Source organism: Syngnathus typhle, linkage group LG13, assembly GCF_033458585.1.
Source record: "Syngnathus typhle isolate RoL2023-S1 ecotype Sweden linkage group LG13, RoL_Styp_1.0, whole genome shotgun sequence".
NCBI classification, from domain to species: domain Eukaryota; kingdom Metazoa; phylum Chordata; class Actinopteri; order Syngnathiformes; family Syngnathidae; genus Syngnathus; species Syngnathus typhle.
The window spans coordinates 4,278,083-4,292,891 of NC_083750.1; the positions used below are offsets into that span (position 1 = coordinate 4,278,083).

Consider the following 14,809-nt stretch of genomic DNA (forward strand, 5'->3'; position numbering starts at 1 on the left):
ACTTTAAAGTATATATTCAAAATCTGTCACATTATGCCATTTACAGTCCATGCATTTTAAAATTCTGGTTTCATGTAATACAGTATTTTTTTTATACTATTAGGCGATAGCCTTGAATAACCTTGAGGCCCAAGTAAAAAGTAAACTGCTGATACGATTACAAACATTTCCATTGTGGGAATTTGAAAAGGCAAGCAGTCTGTGTGAATTCAAATACAGTTGCTTGACAAGGAAAATACAACTTGGCCCAAGTTGTATGTGGTGACCATCTGGCAGATCTGCGTAAAGCAGCTGGTTGAGTACATCTTTATTGTTGCCGACTATGTTTATAAGGTCAACATTACTGCAAACGCATCCGTATGGATTACAGATCAGATGGGTTTCCATAGCCCCCAGCCAGATAATATGAGTACATGATAGCATTCCGATGAACGAGGACATAGTAATTCTCTATCAGCCTAGAAAGCAAAAATCCAGTGTCATCATCATGATAAATCAAATGCCATACACTTAAGTCTGCATAGATTCTCAATCATCAAGTCCGCTAGGTTGAATCAAGGCAAATTCGTTAAAAACGGTCAAGAAAGACTCGTGAAATTATGCTATTAAGCTAAAGAAATTATTGTTAATAAATAGAAATGTACAATCAGAAAATTACCAATAGCAATTGGTTCAGCAAAATGCACCACTGAATCGCTTCCGCAGAGGCGCGAATCGTCTTTCTCATTCTAAACAAAAATCCACCTGCATTTGTCTTCGCTTATGTTTCTACCTCAAACTGGGCACAGTGGTGTCAAGTAAAGCAGTTAAGCCGGCAAACATGCCTCATTAATCCGAAAACGAATCCAAAAGAGTTCAGCAAGCCGCCCCCCCCAAAAAGAAAATACTGCTCTGTGGAAAAATATTCAAAGCCAATAAGAAGACAAAGAGCAGAATAGACCAGAGAGGAAGAGGAAAATATATTGCGGTCACCAAAAAAATATTAGGCAGTTCAAGAGAAATCTTGTTTCGCCCTCTGCTGGTGAATATCAGCAGTTTCAGAAAAGCTCCTACACAGATAAACCTGAGACCGGAGACTTGACGAGGCTTTATGAGTAAAAAAAATCTCTTTTCAAAACAACAATTTCATTGACACGACAACAGCATACAGGTGAGTAAAACACAGACCTGTAGAAAAACTCCATAAAGCGGAGGTTTCTGTAATGGCGACGGTATTGTTTGAAGCCGCTTTTTAAAAACAGCAGCAAATTCAGTCATGAATGGCAGAACACAAAAGCAATTGTTGCTCGTGTGCCGCTCAACCACACAGTATTAGGCTGTTTACCTATGCAAATCTTTAGCTTCCTCAAATTACACAATGATATCAAACACGAGGCCCTCATGCATCAATCGGGTGGATTTTGTGTTTGTAACATTCCAACAAGAGACAAGCCAACAAAACATGCACAAGGAACTTGTCTCAAATATTCTTTGCAACATCCACTGCACTGGGGAAATAACACACCAAAACACACAAAAACAGTGGGCTGATTATGTAATAAAATATGAAAGCAGACTGGAACGAACAGATGATGATGAGCAATCAGCACAAAGAGGAAAATAGAAATGTAAAAAAGTAAAAACAGAGGGAAAATGTTTCAAAGATTTAGTGGCAATAAAGTAAGACGAGGCTTCCGACTTACGTGGCTTCTGGCCCCATACGTTCAGATGTAACTTTCCCGATGAGTAGTAAATAAAGCCTAGTACCAGCATGGGGCACAGGACGAACAGCAGCTTGTGTGTAGGCTTCATGGTCTTCAGTCATTCACATGGCACTATCCAGGTCATCACCTGCATAACGACAGCAAAAAAAAAAAAAACAGTTACCCACATCCTCCAAATAAAACAGGATTCGCATTTTGGAATAAATAAGAGCTGTCATATTGCCTTCACGAGCACTCACATCAACTGGCGCAGTATGAATTAAATATACCGTAATTTTCGAACTAAAAGTCGCTCCGGAATAAAGGTTGCATTAGCCATAAAATGCACAATATCGTGAAAAAATATATATATAAATCGCTCCGGAGCATAAATCGCATTTTTGGGTGGAAATTCATTCAACAAAATCCAACACCAAGAACAGATATGAACGAGCAACAACAGGCTAAACAATAGGTATGCTAACGTGAAATAAACACAAACGAAGCTGCGAACGGGCCTGACGTAACAGAGTTATTAAAAAAAACTATTACATGAATAACACATTTATAAAACCATCTGTGTCACTCCAATTCATTAAATCCATCGATCAAATTCCTCGTCCTTTGTCAACAACGCCGCGCGTGCGCCCTGACGTCAGCCTCGTCGTTATTCCACAGATCTAGTATATAACTATATTGTAGCGTTAACAAAGTACAAGGAAAGACGTGGGTTTGGTAAACGGCTCTTTATTTAACCAAACAAACTGCCAGGCATGTGGCGGCGTGGACTTCCAGCCACGAAGGTGGAAGAGAGATCCATAGACTAGGACCGGGCGTGCGTAAAAGCCATGACCGAGCCCCATCCACCGTCCTCGGACAGCCACCCGGCCGAGCGCCGGCCCCCGACTTCTATCCACGGAGGTGAAAGAGAGCTCCGTAGAGCAGGACCGGGCGTGCGTAAAAGCCATAATAGTTTTTCAAACCTTCTGTGTCATTCCAAATCCTTAAATCCTTCAAACTCTTTGTCCTCCGTGTCACTTAGAAACAAAGCCGCTAATGTACGTGGGGCCTTCATTATCTTCGTCATCCCGTGATCAATCTTTGTCCTTTTTGTAAACAACCACTGCGCCACGCCGCACCGCGCTGCTGACGTCACTTGAAATTCAAATTACAGTGATCCCTTGCTACATCGCAGTTCGTTTATCGCGGTTTCATTTCTTTTTTTTTTTCTTGAAAATGTTTGGGAAAAAAATGCATAAGTCAGTCCTTATTATAAGTCTCCCCCCCACCCAAACTATGAAAAGAAAACGCAATTTATAGTCCGAAAATTACGGTAATAAATTTTAGCCTAGCCTGCCCCATTAAGTTGTCTTCCTTCTCAGTCTAACTCCGGGGTCACCAACCCGGTGCCCGCGGGCACCAGGTCGCCCGCGGCGACCACATCAGTTGCCCGCAGCGACCACATCAGTCGGCCATAGGCCAGTTCTAAAAATAGTTTACAGTACACTGGTGAAGAGCATGCAATGCCAGGCTTCCCACTAACATTAATGTTCAGTGTCTTCACATAGAATATCATTAATAAAAATATAAAATTAAAGGTACACTGTGTAATTTTGTCATTTCAGAAGTGCATTATCAAAGTGGTCGCCCTTTGCATTATTCGGTGCCCTTGAAGTAGCTCCCAACTTCAAAAAGGTTGGTGACCCCTGGTCTAACTGTTATACCGACCAATAAAATTGATAAATAAAAGATACTAAAAGACGGATATCAGTGAAGTGAGATTTATTTTTAAACATAAGATCGACCAAACACAAAATCCTTTTTTTTCTTTCACATTTTCTACATAATTTCATGGCACATAAATCAACATGTTCAAAAAAGGAGAAGGAAGAAGCTATTGCTTGTTGTTTTCCTACCCCTTTTATACATCAACCTTCTCAACATGGTTGCTAATTCGTTTTTTTCGAAGTACAGAAACCTGATTTATCGGAGGAAGATAATTTTAGAAATGAAAAGCAGTTTATACAATAATATTCTGGAAAGAAAAATAAATAAATAAGATATGGACTATATCGCTGAAAACAGTCTTGACCATGTTGATTGATTGATTGATTGATTGATTGATTGATTGATTGAATATTTATTGATCCCCAGGGGTGGGGAAATTCAGGCCCCAGCAGTATTCATACCACAGAGTGGGTATACAAAGACGCACAAATGGCATGAGCGCAACTCAACAGGCTCTCATAAGGCTGCCACACAACGGCGCCACAAAGAAAGCCAGAAAGTGCTCAAGATAAAAGCCATCAAAGCAAAACAAAGCTAAAAGACAAAGGAAAAAAAGTAACTGTGGCCAACCAGCACCCCTCAATACAAGACACTAAATAGCCTCCACGGGGTCCATAGACAGGTGTAGGGGCAGTCCAGTTCAACGGCGCCCAATGGACCGTGGTTGTGAATCGGTGAAAAACATCACAAAGCAGGCAAACGTGTGAGCAGCGTCCTGGGCACCCAGTCGGGTGCACGTGCAGATGGTCACCACGGGGCTAGCATGGCGAAAGTCGTTGGTTAGTTAGTGTTATCTTGGGAGGAGATTTCCATATAATCTCGAACAGAGGGCTTCAACTGCTGACTAGTTGTAGATTAGAAGTCAAATACAAACGTTATTTTAAAAAGGGAAAGACAACCCAAGATGTCAAAATTTACAGTTTAATCTAAAATTTGCATTTTGGCCAGTCTAGTGTTGAAAATGGCTCGCTCGCTTGGTCGATGCAATAAACATGACATTTTTGGGAGGCTCCTGTAAAGTAATCATTAGTGTGCGCGTGTGTGTGTGTGTGTGTGTGTGTGTGTGTGTGTGTGTGTGTGTGCGTGCGTGCGCGTGTTTCCCACCTGATCCTCTACTCATCTCTGTCAATAAAAAAATATCCAATAAAACTTCTCAAACTTTAAGAAACGCTCCAGCTGCGAGCTAAACAAACATAACGGAACTTGAATGTCCCAGCCATACACGTCAGCCTCGCTGGAGTTGCTGCGTACATACGACGGCGATCGTAAAATACTACATTTGCGTTTTTCATACTCCTACCATGCAACAAAAACGGCCAAGTGATGGACGCGAGTGTTGCTTTATTCATGGATGTCAGGGAGCTTCTCAACGAGGGAAAATGTTCAAACGTTAGCTTGTCTATGCTAACAGAGCCCCCCTCGTTTAGCCTCAGTCTAGTCAGTCACCAGGCCTGCGTAACAACAAGGCACTGGTCGGCTAAATGTGGCCGCCGGATTGTTCGGTTCTATGATTCAAATGTGTACAGCAAGAAGCGAAATTACGTAAGGAATCTAATTACGCGCAGTATTGTGCACATTGGAAAGACCCCCACACACACCCTCCCCATAAGACCAGAATTTCCCCATTAGTGTCGCGTAGAAAGAAGGCACGGTTGCCCATGGGCAAAATAAAAAGAAGGGAAAATAAGAGAGGGGTGGGGGGCTTTACCTTATCTCCTGTCCTCACAGTCTCTTGCTTCAACCCCAATCCTAATTGCTGGAATGGATGGGATGATAAGAGGAGCGTGTTCTTGCTCCCCTCCAGCCCATGACGCTGAAACCCGAGAAAAGTAACCCGAGGGCACCGGACGCACAAGAAGAGAAAGAGTACCTGCTTCCTCCGTTCTAGCATGCATGCAACAAGACGTCAAATGGTGGAGGAGCGCTGGGGGGAAGAAGCAGATCCTCCACCCCGGGTAGCGGTAAAACTACTGTCACAGTTGGTCACATGAGGCGTCTCGGACGGTAAATTAGGGGTTACCTCCTCCTCCTCTTCTCCTCCTCCTATTTCTTCTCCCAACCCCTTTCGTTCTCCTCCTCCTCCGCCAATGAATGCGCGTCTTCATACGAGGAGGGGGAGGCTCACATGGTGCGACCCTCAGCGAGTCAGCAGCCCCTCTTGATGCTCGCATTGAGGTCGCGTTGGCTCTTGTAAACCGGCGTCCCGTCCCGTGATAATGTTACATCTCGTGTTGGTCGGGGGGAGGGGGGGGGGGGGGGTATAATCAATAATGGAGAGTTTGTTTGATGATTATTTTATTGGTCTGGAACACTACAGGTGAGACCATAATGTCAAAGTGAGTGACATTCAATTGATAAATTAAAGTGTAATTGGTTTGTTTACGTTTGTAAATATACTTTACGAACAAAAAATAAAAAAAACTGTTTTTGTCTTCACCAGTGTGATCATTGCTCTTGCGTGCTTCCTTTGGTGGACTAATAAAATCTTTCTCGCTCCCTCTCCCTATCATACGGAAGAGGATTAGGGCCAGTGAAGAAAAAAAAAACGAGGGGTGACAGGATTCTGACTTTTTTCTCAGAATTCTGACTTTAAAGTCAGAATTCTGACTTTATTCTCAGAATTCTGACTTTATTCTCAGAATTCTGACTTTAAAGTCAGAATTCCGACTTTAAAGTCAGAATTCTGAGAATAAAGTCAGAATTCTGACTTTAAAGTCAGAAATTGGGAATTCTGACTTTAAAGTCAGAATTCCGACTTTAAAGTCAGAATTCTGAGAATAAAGTCAGAATTCTGACTTTAAAGTCAGAAATTGCGAATTCTGACTTTAAAGTCAGAATTCTGACTTTATTCTCAGAATTCTGACTTTAAAGTCGGAATTCTGACTTTAAAGTCAGAATTCTGAGAATAAAGTCAGAATTCTGAGAATAAAGTCAGAATTCTGACTTTAAAGTCAGAATTCCGACTTTAAAGTCAGAATTCTGAGAATAAAGTCAGAATTCTGAGAATAAAGTCAGAATTCTGAGAATAAAGTCAGAATTCTGACTTTATGGCATGGGGTGGCGGAGGGAAAGTCAGTGTGGTGTGGTTTTGACCAGAGAGGACATTATGTCGTCAACGAGTGAGTTTTTGCGTGCCAGAGGATTGCCGGAGGACATCATTTCACACTTGGAGGAGCGGGGGTGAGTAAATAAAGCATTGTGTTCATTTTGGTGACTGTTGCGTATATAACTGGCTCCGTGTAGCATGTAGCTCCGTTGCTAATTGATAGCTCTTGACGGGACGCGCCGCATTTACACGTAAAGAAGCATTATGCGTATTTTTGTTCATTCAGTACTCAGTTTCATTAAACCGATGACGTAATGCACGATTATAAATATATTTACACGTCACGGCAACGTCACAAAGCGTCGGTAAAACACCGCGACTCGCGGCATAAACTATGCCTTGCTGATTGTGACCGGCTGCAATATCATTGCACCTTACATTTAACTCAATACACTGATCACACTGTTGTTTAAGAGTGGTGATTCTACGCGCCACAATTCAAGGTTACATCATTTGAAGGATAATCATGCACGTCTTTATTTACTGGATGAGACTTGTTTAGTGATGTTACACCTGACATCGTACCAGGAGTATTAGTATTAAAAACAACTTTATACAATAAGCATACTGTCATAAAGTCATGTTTTCAAAATGCCCACTGTTGTGTTTGACAAATTGTAATTGTTTTTACTTTGTTGTGCAGATAAAGTGACTGATGGAGGGTGCAACTCGACCAGTGCCTGAAAAGCTGGATTTGGATGACTTAATCAAGCTATGCTTTAGACTTGCATTCAGCAACAAGGAAATACTTGCAGTTTTAGCACATAATGCTCAGACTATTATAAGTATTCGGACTCTGAAGAAAACTTGTAAAAGACTTGGTCTGTTCCGAAGAAAGAATCAGTCGGACCTGGGAGATGTGTTGGCTTTTGTCCAGCATGAAATCCTGACTTGTGGCCAGATGCAAGGTTATCGCTGGCTTCATCTACGTGCGATACAAAAAGGATTTGTTGTCTCACAAGATGCAATAAGACAAATTATAAAATTGGTTGACCCAGTCGGCGTGGAATTAACAAGAGCACGACGCCTTAGAAGACGCCAGTACAGCTGCAGAGGCCCAAATGCTCTTTGGCACATGGATGGCTATGATAAATTAAAACCCTATGGGATTTGCATCCATGGTTGTATTGATGGGTTTAGCCGGTATGTGTTATGGGCAGAGGCCTATACCACAAACAATGATCCCAAGGTGATTGCAAGTTATTTTATCAAAACAGTTTCGCGCATTGGTGGATGTCCAGAGAGGATCCGTGCAGACAGGGACACAGAAAATGGTTGTGTTGAACAGATGCAAGTGTTTTTGCGACAAAACCACTGACAATTTTGCTGGGGAGAAAAGTTTTCTTTACGGGAGAAGTACTGCCAATCAGCGCATTGAAGGGTGGTGGTCCATCCTTTGCAAACAGAGCGCACAGTTCTGGATTAATTTATTTCAAACTCTTCAGGAGGATGGTCACTACACAGGAGATTTTCTGGATAAAAATCTTATCCAGTTCTGCTTTCTTAATCTTGTGCAGGTAAAATATTTTATCTCTCCCATCATGTTTTTGAAGTTGAAATGAATAAATTGAATAATAAAAAATAACAATGTACTTAAATACTTAACTATGCTGCTCTTGTGCAGGATGAGCTGGATGAAGTTGTGAACACATGGAACTCACACAAAATAAGACCAAGGTCGAACGGTGATACAGCTTCAGGCCGGCCAGTCGTCATGTATTCATTCCCTGCCATGCACAGTGCCGAGGATCGACTGAAACCCACTGGAATGCAAGATATCACTGCGTGTATGGAAGAGTGCACTCCAAAATGCCAGTTTCCTTGCGATGAAACTGTATTTGAACTGTGTTGTCTGCTAATGGAGGAAAATGAATGGCACGCTCCAACAGATCCATTGCATGCAAGTGACTTGTATCTTATGTTGAGAGAGGAATTACTGAAGATTGTTTGACAAGCGTATTGATGTAATACATATAAACCCCTCAGAAAATAATTTTTCAGTTTTTTTTTAATAAGTAGTCTGTATACTCAGTTACTATGTTTTTTTTAGTCCTACAATGCCTTCTTGACCTTTAAATATTCCTTAATGACCCAAATTAAACAGAATAATTCATTGCAAAATTGAATTTTCTTTAACTATGCTTACCGGATCTATGGTTATTCTTTTCCATTTGTGACTAACAAAAACCAAGATCTTACATTTTGCTTGAAATGTCCTGAACTTGACTGCTTAAATATGTATTAAGTATTAATGTATTACTTGTATATTAAAAATTGTGTCTTTTCATAGAAGGCATCTGTACAACATAATACTTTATTTTTATATACCAACATTCAGGTGCAGTCTGGAAATACATAGTGGATGAAGAGTGAGTTTATTGAATGCAATAAAATATTACCACTCTTCATTACAGAAGCATTCACTTAATACTATGTAGCTGCTGAAAACAACCATCCAATGGTTATGCATAACATCTTGGGTCATTTTAAGAAAGCCCTAGAACTTTTATATAACTGGAACACAATGCCAAATGCAAGCTGTTTCTATAAAACTCTAAAAACAGTGAAGGAACGAATACAAAGTTTGTTTCTATTTGACCAATACGAACAGTGAACAAAATATGTTGTGTTGATGCAACTTACAACGGATAATTAACGGAGTTATGGTTATTGACAGAATTAAACAATATCCATGACCCAGATATTGCTTTCGAGAACGGCATTGAATTCTGATCGGAAGTCTGGGAAATTTTCATAGCTGTCAGCAATGTACAAAACCTTTCCACACGTGTGCCCCACTGGTCTTCTACTAAACTCTGTCATTTGTTGAAACTCCACAAGGATGGTGTCGGTGACAATAAGATCAGATCCAGTGCAAAACCGGAGAAATTTCTGAAGCTTGAGTTCATCCAACTCTCTGATGAACCTTTTCAGATGATTTACCACTTCCTTCTGCTTTGAGGTTAAATCATTTGGAAATTTCAGCAGTTGGCAGACCTTTTTGCAAGTAGGTTGCAAGTCAGAGCACAACTTGTTAAGTGCGTCAGGACTTATGAAGTCATGGTGAAAAGTAACCTCCCTCCAGCAGTCAATAACAAACATGGGCTTTTGGACAAGCTCTTTGTGCGCTATTTCCTGCAGTATTGTGGGGAAGGTTTCAGGTGTGATAATCTTTCTACACCCATAGCTGTCAAGAACTTCCACAAGATCATCTTGGTCCACTTCTGAAAAGTTTTTCATTGCGTCCATCAAAACGTCACGCTCCTGGCTGCTCACAAACTGCAGAAAGTGGGCCTTTGGATCACTGTAGACACAGTTGAAAAGCACTTGCTCGAGGAAAGGAAACGCAAGTTTGTTTGGGAAATAGCAACACTCTTGGTAACCTTTTATAAGTATTCTCCCAACTGCTTTCCACTTTTCTGCAGAAAAATCATGACGGATAAATGGCACCTTAATTGATGTACCAAGGGTGCATCGGTCATAGAATTCCTGCCAGAAACAGGTGAGAACATCTCTCAGTACTCCAGACCCAACACCTGCTTCTTCTCTATCACCTGGGAGTATGCGTTTCACACTGAGTGGTTTGTTCAGTATTTCTTCTTTGCAGAATGCTCTTATCATATCATTCAATGTGTCAGTGGAGTGGACAGTTATAGTCAACACATCTTGTGGATCAGATGGATTGAGGGGCATAGCGGGACCATTGTAGATCATTGTGACTTCTGTATCTTCCTGTGTGTCATATGTGGGACCAAAGGTAATTTCTGAATCAACAGAAATGTTGAATAGCTGGTAGACTTCATTTGAATAAACAGAGACCTCGTCACTTTCTGCGGCATTGTATTCACTGCCATTGTCTGACGTAACTTCCTCGTGTGTGTGGATATCATCTTGGTTCTCTTTTGGTCTTGTTGCAATGTAAAAACGCAACAATGTTAGCTTTGCAGCCTCGTACATATAGCCGATGGAATGGCAGGTGTCATCAGTGAGGCAGTTTTGTTTGAAATCCCAAACCTCAAACTCAAAGTCCAATTGTGATCCTTTGGAAGAAATTCCATCTGGGAAAAATAGTTTTTTTCCTTCCTTGAGAATGTCTTTCAACCCAGCTTCTGTGGACATATGAAGTTTTCTGGTACCCCCTCCCTGCTTCTCCCTCACCTGTTTGGTCATCTTTCCATCACTGTGTATCCATCCGATCGCAATATTTCTTGTTGTTTTCTGCTTCTTTGTCTCTTGTGGTTGTGTCTTTGAGGTGGTGTCCTCTTTGTCACTGTCTTTCCTGAGTTTCATTTTTTCACGTAGTTTTTCTAAAAGTCCGTTTTTTCTTTTGGATGTAGGCTGTTTCGTCTTGCAAAAATTAAAGAGTGCAATGCGGTCTCCATAGCGAGGGATGTAATTGGCAAGAGCGGCATCGTCCATCAGTGCGATGACATCACTGTCAATCTGCACGATGACAGAAAAAGAAATCTGTCACACACAATCACTTAATTTGAAAGAATGAAGCACAAATATAATACTTATTGTAAATCAAATCCACACTCGACAAACATGTTGCAACTGTTTAATCTTTAAGAATTTATTAAGCCACATTTATACCTGAAGTCTATGTGTTTTTTATTTCATTTTATACACTATTTCAATCATCAGTTGACTTAATGTGAGTGTGTAAATACTTAAAATGATCTAGCGTTGGATTGTGGTATGGAGAGTCAGCAAGGCATAAGGGGTTTTATCGACGCTTTGTGACGTTGCCGTGACGTGTAAATATATTTATAATCGTGCATTACGTCATCGGTTTAATGAAACTGAGTACTGAATGAACAAAAATACGCATAATGCTTCTTTACGTGTAAATGCGGCGCGTCCCGTCAAGAGCTATCAATTAGCAACGGAGCTACATGCTACACGGAGCCAGTTATATACGCAACAGTCACCAAAAGGGACACAATGCTTTATTTACTCACCCCCTGCTCCTCCAAGTGTGAAATGATGTCCTCCGGCAATCCTCTGGCACGCAAAAACTCACTCGTTGACGACATAATGTCCTCTCTGGTCAAAACCACACCACACTGACTTTCCCTCCGCCACCCCATGCCATAAAGTCAGAATTCTGACTTTATTCTCAGAATTCTGACTTTATTCTCAGAATTCTGACTTTATTCTCAGAATTCTGACTTTAAAGTCGGAATTCTGACTTTAAAGTCAGAATTCTGACTTTATTCTCAGAATTCTGACTTTAAAGTCAGAATTCCGACTTTAAAGTCAGAATTCTGAGAATAAAGTCAGAATTCTGAGAATAAAGTCAGAATTCTGACTTTAAAGTCAGAATTCGCAATTTCTGACTTTAAAGTCAGAATTCTGACTTTATTCTCAGAATTCTGACTTTAAAGTCGGAATTCTGACTTTAAAGTCAGAATTCCCAATTTCTGACTTTAAAGTCAGAATTCTGACTTTATTCTCAGAATTCTGACTTTAAAGTCGGAATTCTGACTTTAAAGTCAGAATTCTGAGAAAAAAGTCAGAATCCTGTCACCCCTCGTTTTTTTTTTCTTCACTGGCCCTAATCCTCTTCCGTACTATCACATCCTTCATGTCTCTTCGTCTATAAATCTTAGTCCAGCAATAGATGATCCATTTCTCTATATAATCCCTAAAATATTTTTACCTGTCCATCCATCTATCTGTCTATGCAATGTGCCTGTATATATATATATATATATATATCCATCCATCCATCCATCCATCCATCCATCCATCCATCCATCCATCCATCCATCCATCCATCCATCCATCCATCCATCCATCCATCCATCCATCCATCCATCCATCCATCCATGGGTTACTTGCCCACCTCACTCTTGGATAAGACACTAAGAAAGATAAGAACATCAATATACAGATCTACTTTTTGGTCAGGATTTGGCCGCGTATAATATTAGCTGATTGTTTGCAGCATCATGTGAGAGGAGGATTCAAATGCTTGAGTCAGCTGCCTCTTTGAATATTTTCCCAGAAGTGGGCGGTGTACAGCTACAATGAGGACCTGAAGCTCTGCTGTTCATGTGCAGCCTCTGTGGTCTGTTATTGTCGTCAAGGTGAGTAGCATGTGCAGCAACGGCAGAAGCAGGCCGTGACAAGATGTGTACATTGGCGTTCAATGTGTCCGGATGTCGCAAGGCGTGGTGGCTTCCATGTGCCATATGGCTTAAAAGGCAGAAATATTTTGGGGGAATGTTTTAGGTGGTGGAGAATAATTGATGATCATTTTCAGAACAGGAATAAACTCTTGCAGCATAACTTCTGTGCAAACAAATTCAAACAGATACTGTTTATTGTTTTGTATCATCTTGTTAGCTTGTTTGTTGTTTAATGTCAGCTAGGTTTTGATTTTTCATTATAGTTACTTTTTAGTTAGTTTTGACTTTTCTTTGTCTGAAACGGTTCCATTATTTAGCCAGTAACATGACAGAGACATCAAAATGTAAATAAATGTATCATACATAGTTAAATTAGCTGCCACAAGTTTTTCTCTGACCAACCAATCAGAGGAAGGAGAAATTATGACATCATCAAAGGCCACCAATTTGCTATTATAGGATATGCTATATCTGCCAGCACTACTGATTCTGCTGATTCTGAAGGCTATGAGCAGATTTCATTAACATGTAATAAGCCAGAGGTGAAATTTGATTGGAAAAAAAATCATAAGATCGTGAAAAAAAAAAAATCTAATTGCCATTGAATGTAGGTCAATTTTTCTGTTCATGTTTAGGCCGACAGAGAAGGCCTCAATGACCCTGAACGCCCGCGACTGATATTAACAGGAAAGCACAAGCACCGCACTGTCAAACATCTCACACCATGATGCCAAATAAACACGTGACACTTTTGTCCGCTGGGTCTTCTACAGTATTGTTCCGCAGATTCCTACACAGACGCAAATCCATTCTGCTATTCCTCACACCTCCTTGAATTACACAGCTAACTCGGTTTCCCTCAATTTCAGTCAAATCAATGTCATCATTCATCAGCCCTTGCAAGCTACGTTCAAAGTTTCCAGGCAGAGGACCGAGTTACACGAGCGCATTGGGGAGCGGCAGGCAGCCTCGCACTTTTGCCATGCAGTGTGTGTGGCAGGGTAGCAAGCTGATCTATAAATATTCAATCAAGCAGGATACACAATCTGCTCTGCTACTGTTCTCCCTTTGGGGCATCAACTCAAGCCGGTGGAAGAAACAGCACATGCAAAGTGAATGAAAAGTGATGTCTGTATTTTTTTACTGTGTCAAAATAAACTTGTTACTTCTCCCAAGATGACAACATTGTGTAAAAAAATGTTTCTAATCAGCAATAGATGTAGCAAGTTGGCAGCAAAGCACTGGTTTTGTCTAAACGAAACTACTCAACTCTCTTCAACATTGTTTCTCGTCAACAAGATATCGCGAGATGGCAGCGAAGCACTACTTGTGTCTGGAGGAAATTTTGACTTGGCACCGCGATACCGCAATGTGAAGCCAAAGCACTACCTTTGTCCAAATAAAGCTCTTCCATCTCTCTCTTCAGCTCAGAGTGAGTATGCGTTAATGCTTTCATGCCGTGCAGCATTTGCATTGTTCACAATTCATCGCTCTTCTGCGCAGGAGCGAATTGTCCCTCCACCAAACATGTCTGAGAAGTACAAAGCTCGACGCCGTGCCAAACGAGGAACCGTTCGAGACACGGAAAGCGATGTTTGTTTTATTCTATTGTCTTCGCTCAACGGACATCCGAAGTCAAGATGCTTTACTTGTCTGTAAAGATCAATACAATGCGAGGCTTTTAGTTGACTCTGATCGGTGTTCTAATAGCATTGGCGCCATTTTAGCTATGCCCACAAAATCCGTAAAATTGAAATTTTGAACTGCTCTCTGAATATACTTTAGACAGGCTTTATGGCCTATACACTAGTGACACGTTCATGTTTAAAAAAAATAAAATTCACAGGCAGCAATTGACAAGCCATGAGTAAGGGAGCGATCAAGATCTCGTCATCCCAAGTGTGTGAACGCAACGGGTTATTATGTCTAAACACCCTCAGCGGACATGGTGGCACTTTGTTTGGTCTGACTTGTCGAACAGGACTTGATTCACATGACAACATTGAAACGAGGATGTTGGTACAACACCTACGCCCACTGAATGCACACATATAAACTAGCACAATCCTTCAGGCCATTCATGGACAACACAAGTG

The 14,809-nt window shown here is 41.0% G+C and overlaps 2 protein-coding genes and 1 long non-coding RNA gene across 13 annotated transcripts in view; 1 reads left to right on the forward strand and 2 right to left on the reverse strand.

Moving 5' to 3' along the window:
• st3gal3b (ST3 beta-galactoside alpha-2,3-sialyltransferase 3b) overlaps positions 1-5,631 on the reverse strand; it is a 29,186-nt gene extending 23,555 nt beyond the window's left edge. Inside the window, exons 1-3 of one of the 11 annotated variants that reach the window (XM_061294753.1) lie at positions 5,341-5,628; positions 5,179-5,226; positions 1,683-1,830 (exon numbers count right to left, since the gene is read on the reverse strand). In XM_061294753.1, the coding sequence (XP_061150737.1) occupies positions 1,683-1,791 (109 nt within the window). In that variant the 5' untranslated portion in view covers positions 1,792-1,830; positions 5,179-5,226; positions 5,341-5,628. Of the gene's footprint in view, positions 1-1,682; positions 1,831-5,178 lie in introns of those variants that run through there. The other 10 variants (XM_061294752.1, XM_061294758.1, XM_061294754.1 and 7 more) reach the window with 10 other exon arrangements.
• A 710-nt stretch (positions 5,632-6,341) lies between these two features.
• On the forward strand, positions 6,342-8,992 carry LOC133165911 (uncharacterized). The gene is made up of 3 exons (XR_009717677.1): positions 6,342-6,650; positions 7,220-8,093; positions 8,201-8,992. It is a non-coding gene; the product is annotated as an uncharacterized LOC133165911 (long non-coding RNA).
• Positions 8,929-11,821, reverse strand: LOC133165910 (uncharacterized). The gene is made up of 2 exons (XM_061295813.1): positions 11,541-11,821; positions 8,929-11,019 (listed from the first exon to the last, which is right to left on the reverse strand). The coding sequence occupies exons 1-2, from the start codon at positions 11,667-11,669 to the stop codon at positions 9,256-9,258; spliced, it is 1,893 nt and encodes a 630-aa protein (XP_061151797.1). The 5' UTR covers positions 11,670-11,821; the 3' UTR covers positions 8,929-9,255.
• Between the last annotated feature and the right edge of the window lie 2,988 nt (positions 11,822-14,809).

Coding starts and splice junctions, on each gene's coding strand:
- LOC133165910 (XM_061295813.1), bottom strand. CDS start 11,669: ATGGGGTGGCGGAGGGAAAGTCAGTGTGGTGTGGTTTTGACCAGAGAG. Junction 11,020..11,540: donor CACACTTGGAGGAGCAGGGG/GTGAGTAAATAA, acceptor GTCATCGTGCAG/ATTGACAGTGATGTCATCGC.